General features: G+C 34.2%; 1 protein-coding gene across 2 annotated transcripts; it reads right to left on the reverse strand.

The window, feature by feature from the left end:
• Positions 1–716: 716 nt before the first annotated feature.
• Positions 717–5,094, reverse strand: LOC137816614 (glycosyltransferase BC10-like). 2 transcript variants are annotated; one of them, XM_068619827.1, is made up of 3 exons: positions 4,839–5,094; positions 3,969–4,729; positions 717–1,610 (listed from the first exon to the last, which is right to left on the reverse strand). In XM_068619827.1, the coding sequence occupies exons 2-3, from the start codon at positions 4,467–4,469 to the stop codon at positions 969–971; spliced, it is 1,143 nt and encodes a 380-aa protein (XP_068475928.1). In that variant the 5' UTR covers positions 4,470–4,729; positions 4,839–5,094; the 3' UTR covers positions 717–968. The 2 variants fall into 2 exon arrangements, with proteins under 2 accessions (XP_068475928.1, XP_068475929.1); XM_068619828.1 differs by having other exon boundaries at positions 3,969–4,578; positions 4,839–5,007.
• Between the last annotated feature and the right edge of the window lie 450 nt (positions 5,095–5,544).

The following is a 5,544-nucleotide window of genomic DNA, read 5'->3' on the forward strand; positions in this document are numbered from 1 at the left end:
AAATTTAAACAATTTTTAAAAATAATAAATACAACATAAATAATTAATAATATAGAGTTTTTTTTTTTCAATCAAACAACCTCTATTTTCATTCATTTGACATACGTTACTTTTTCTTCTCTCCCAATCGGTCTATTTTTTTCTTCTCTCTCAAATAAACACTTTATGTTTTGGTGTAATTTTTCAAAAACATACCAAAATAGATCAATTTTAGTTAAATTATAGAGTATCATAAATCCTATTTTAAAATACAACAGAGAATTTGAATTTTAAAAAACAAATTCTATTAAAGAAGCTGAATTTTAAAACACAACTTCTAATAAGAAAACATATTTAAAGCATGACTATAATTTAAATTTTTAAAAATAAAAATGAAAACTAGGTCTTAAAAATAATTGAAATTGTATTTTGTAACATGACTTCAACTTATACATAATTATCTTCAAGAAAATAACCCAGAAATGTAAAAATAAAAATAAAAAAAATCACATGTTTAATTTCAAATTAAAGAGGTAGTCTAAAAATTGGTATTTTTCCAAGTTTTATTAAAAGTAGTCTTAATAATGAGTCAAAAAGTTTGTCTTTCTTGTTTCATGAGAATAATTTTTGTGCCTCCATTATTTCTCATATCTCTCTCATTTTTGTCATATAAAGGACAAGAGAGATGAGCAATCTTGTGGTAATCTCCAAATTGTAAACCTTAAAAAGTAAAAAGAGAAGAAGAACAAAGATCCATGGAATTAATATTAAACAAAAGTATGATCAAACATGTATCTTTTGTACATTCAAAAATGACTAAACTTGTGTATGAAATGGGGTTCACTCTACCACCTAGCACTCTCCAGTAAGGCAATTATCATCATCATCTCATGTCATGCCATATTATGAATCTCACTAGTATCTAAGAAGTTTGTTCTACATCTCTATTTTCCCTCCAGTTTCAATGGAAAGTGACAAGAAAATATGTGTCAATAGTCCAATACCTTTGAATCCACCATATGTAGCAAAGGTTCCAAAGCACTAGGAGCAAATTTTCTGGCGAAAAGAACACAAACTGAAGAGTTTCTATTGTTGTACAAACATGTATGACCTCCACGAACTCTATTGAAAAACTCCTCATTGATGTCATTTCTTCCAAATGTAGCTGGGTGAGCTCCACCCCTAGACCAGTCCACCCAAGTTATGCTCCTGTTGGCCAAAACATTTGCTGCTTGAATGGTGAGCATGGTGGGGAAGTAGTGCTCATCGACGTAGCAAGCCGGCCGGCAATATTGTTCGAATATCGGATGGAACGTTGAGTCTTCAACTATGGTGATGGCGAGCTTTCGGTTTACTTCGAACCATTGCGAGCCCTTGCGCCACTTGGTGATGTTCACCAGAGGGGCCATGTTTTCGTTGTAGCGCCCTCTTCCAAATGGACCCGGATCATCAAATGCACCCACGAAGCTGTGTTTGGACTTCATTATGTAATGGTAGATAAAACTGAAGTTGTAGATGGGAATGCATGACTCAGAGAGAAGAATGAACCACTCGTTGGAGAAGTCAAGCAATGCATTAGCAAGGAGTCTTCTTTCAGCATCACACATGCTCATTCTTCCCCACTCAGAAACCTGCAAAAGAAATGCCAAAAGATCAACATCATAGATGCGAAGAACAAATTGGATGAATGTTCACAAGAAATTCAAAAAGAAAGTTAATGCCAATTAGAAACCAGTAAATGCTGGATGGGAAGCTCAATGCTGAGAAAATTGTAAGAGAGGTTAAGAAAAAAAAATGCCACAAGAATAACCTTAAGTCTTGAATTCCAAATGTAGCAAATTCATGGTGAAAAAAGTAAAAGCTTATAATACATTCATGCAAGGTTATCGATGGTGGAAAGCCAAAATTCCACCATATAAACATGCCATTGAGGCCTATGGCGCACAGGTGGAGCCTTCCCTTCACAATTGCCTATGGAGAAGATTTTGAAAAATGCCATGTTCTATATGGTGAGGAGGCTATAATGATTATTTAACAACATTGCATTTATGAGCTCTTTGGTTCAAGTTACGCATTTGTGATAAAATGTCTGTATATATAATGTGCACATATGAATCTATGCATGACCATGTTAACACCTGAGTAAAAAATTCAATGCAACCACTACGGATCTGCAGAGGACACATGTAAACATTGCTTCATACTTGTTTGAAGTTAAACCATTCTGTGCAAATTGACAATTCCATTACAGATATAGCAAAAAGACACTCAAAACATTAAAAAACACAGAAAAAATTACTGGCTATGTTAGTCTACGTGTTTACAACATATATCTTATCTAATTCTCAAAGTAAAAGGGTCATCTAAACGGTTTACTGTTTACCAGCCAGTTAAATCAATTCATGGTTGATGTTTTTGAAGGCTTTTATGAAATCGATTTTTATAATCACTGGTTGTGCTCTAAGCTTTTACCCAAGTCAGAGAATTTCCCGAATCTTACGTTAATTGTAACGGGTTTAAGGTAGTTAACCTCCAATTAGGAAGCTAACATTGAGGGAGTTACTTTGACCAAGAACATCAGATACATGAGACTGCAAGCCCGTAGCTACCAAAAGCATCAAACAAGAACAACAAAAGTCTTATGCCACAAGATGAAGTTGGCTACATGGATCATATAATACTATTGGTCTCAATTAAAGACTAAATCCTTTAGAGATATTCATCATAAGATCTCTCTCGAAGACTTCCTGTAGAGTGCCATTCTTGGTCTCCCTCTGCCCTTTTCATATGATTAATAACCACATAAAATCTGAAAACCACAATCCTTTAACATAAATAGAGATATAAAACTAATCGCATGCATTCTTCTAACAGTGTAAACTTTTAGGAGCATTAATCCTTTGTCTAATATTCAAGCCTCCATGACCAAGTTGTTTGGAATTAGATCCTTACCACCCTTATCCTGCATAATTAATATGATTTTTTTCACAAAATAGAGTGTTTATGTGTATTGTTTACACCTTAAGGACATATAATGGCTCTAGAACAGATCTTGTGCTTTTTACCTATATAGCTTAAGTTTTTGAAAAAGTAGGCCGTTGAGCTTAGCAAACACTAAAAGGGTCCTCAATGATAATCTATTAAGCTAACTTTTCTTTCTTCCTGTAAAATCCTAAATATCTGCAGATTAATCCAATAGGACATTATCTTAACTCAGGCTACAGAGTTACCTAACTATTACAAAAGGAAACAAGGAATACATCTATCAAATATACCCAGGATAATCTTCTTTTTACCTTTCTATCAACTTATGTTTTTCACATGCAACACTACATAAGATTTGTAGATACAATGATATTTCGTGAACGGATAATTCTTAATATGTAACAAGTTATAGATAATTAGGTAGTATACTTATTGTTTTCTATGTTCTCACTCATCCAAGGCTAATACAAACCATGTTTCATCTAAACACATTCTAAAACCATCTTCATCTTCTAAGTAAAATTTATAATTCTTTTAATCACACAGCTATTGAAAAAGTACTACCTTGACTCAAGCCTATTAGAAACCTAAATTCACAACATGGTAAACCTGCATGTTTTGCATCCACTAATATGACTCTTCCTGAATTCCTTGCCTAAGAGTCTAGCAACTTGACGCACTAAACATGTAACACTCATAAGAAAATCAACATTACCAATACTACACCAGGCAGAATTCAGACGGTAAGATGTACCTATAATCAAATGCATTGATGCCACCATCAGAAGTAGCTAAATTCTTGTAAAAAAACTTAAAACAAGCACAAACAGAGCTTAAGAGAAGACATAACATTTGTGAACAGAGATGAACCATGTAAAAGTTTAAACAACTAAACTGGCAACAACTTGGCATTGGCAACTTCAGATCAGGGGGTGTCTACTAGGATAAACAGAACAAATGCAGTTTCATCAACAAATAGCAACATACGATGGATATGGCCATACCTGGCTAGGGATTTGCCTGCCGTAAAAGACAGATGAAGGAGGAAACTGAGGTTGATATGAGGGCAGTGAATGAATATATATGGAAAACAACTTCTCATGCCCCTTGAGAAATCTCTCCCAAAGGGGTGCCAGAGGCATTGGTCCCTTGGTCAGGAACATGAATGCAATCTTGGGAACTCTAGGATATGGGTAATTCTTGATCCTTGGAACAAAAGAAGCTCTCCACAGCAGTTCTTTGTCACTCATATTGTGGATCAGGCTCAAAGGTGGCTTAATCCACTTATCCAAACCACCAGGCTCCTCATAATAACATGGCTGAAAATTGGAATTCACTGTAGTCACCACACTCTCAATTCCAAAATGCTTAACCGTGTATATGCTAATGACTGAAAACACAACACAGACAGCAAAAAACAACACAAGGAGCCGCAGTGGTCTCAAAGGCTTCGATTGGCTGCTTCTTTCCTTTCCCTCTTCAAGGGCCACACCCCTAGATTGCATCTTGCTTACAATTACAAATCAAAACCAAAAAAAAAAAACAGAATCTTCTATGGCAACCACCCTCTTGCTTCTATGTAAGATCCGATTTTGAATGCAAAGGAAGCCACCACTGAATAAAAAGGAATTAAATTCATCATATGGTCATCAAAACTTCAGAAAATGATGTGCCACAACATAAACCCCGAGATCTAACAGTGGTGCCAGATCAACATTCGAGCATGTGATGTTCGGAACAACAAGAAAACAGCACATGGGTATTGCTGATAAAACAAAAACAAAAACAGCACATGGGTAATAACAAAACAGAGATTTTCTAAAGAATAGAAGCAAAAGGTAGGATTTTTATTTTCTCTTTTTTGGTGATCTTACCAAACCAAAGATGAAAAGGGTGGTGCAGATGGAGCGAATGAAGGAGAGTGAATAGTGAAAACAATAAAAAGTGTACTGAAAGATGGTATTGACTAGTAGGTGTGGATTTTGGAGATATTGATGAAATAAATCAATGAAAAAAAAAAAAAGTGAATCTGGATTTGTTGTTAAGGTTGCTGTTCCTACGACTTCTCTTATTCAGAGTTGCAACCTCGTCATGTGAATGTGAGGAATAATAATAAGGATACAGAATCTTGAAGCTGATCTCAAATTTTCTTGCCCCTTTTTGTATCCCACATTAAGTGTATTTACATTGTTGCATCAAACTTTACTGTATCAGCCCTCTGATTTTGTAACTTCTCTTGTTCTTTTCCTTTGTGACAAGACAGGAACAGAGCTTTAATAAAGCATTTACTCCATTTTTAGAAAAATTTACTTTTAATTTCTCACTAAAATTTAATCAAATTGTTTTATAACTGTAGTGTTTATCTCCTATAAATTTGATTGCTTCTGATTTATTTATGAGTTTTTTTTCCAGATAAATCTCTTTCTCTATTTGATTTGAGATTGAGTATTCTTATCTACTATTAAGAGTGAATGTAATTTATCTAAAAAGTTTGTGTATCATCTAAATAATGAATTTATATTATGATTTATTCTTGAGTTTATTTCTGTTGTATAAATTTTTTCTTCTACTTAAGTTGAG

Source organism: Phaseolus vulgaris, chromosome 1 (assembly GCF_000499845.2).
Source record: "Phaseolus vulgaris cultivar G19833 chromosome 1, P. vulgaris v2.0, whole genome shotgun sequence".
NCBI classification, from domain to species: domain Eukaryota; kingdom Viridiplantae; phylum Streptophyta; class Magnoliopsida; order Fabales; family Fabaceae; genus Phaseolus; species Phaseolus vulgaris.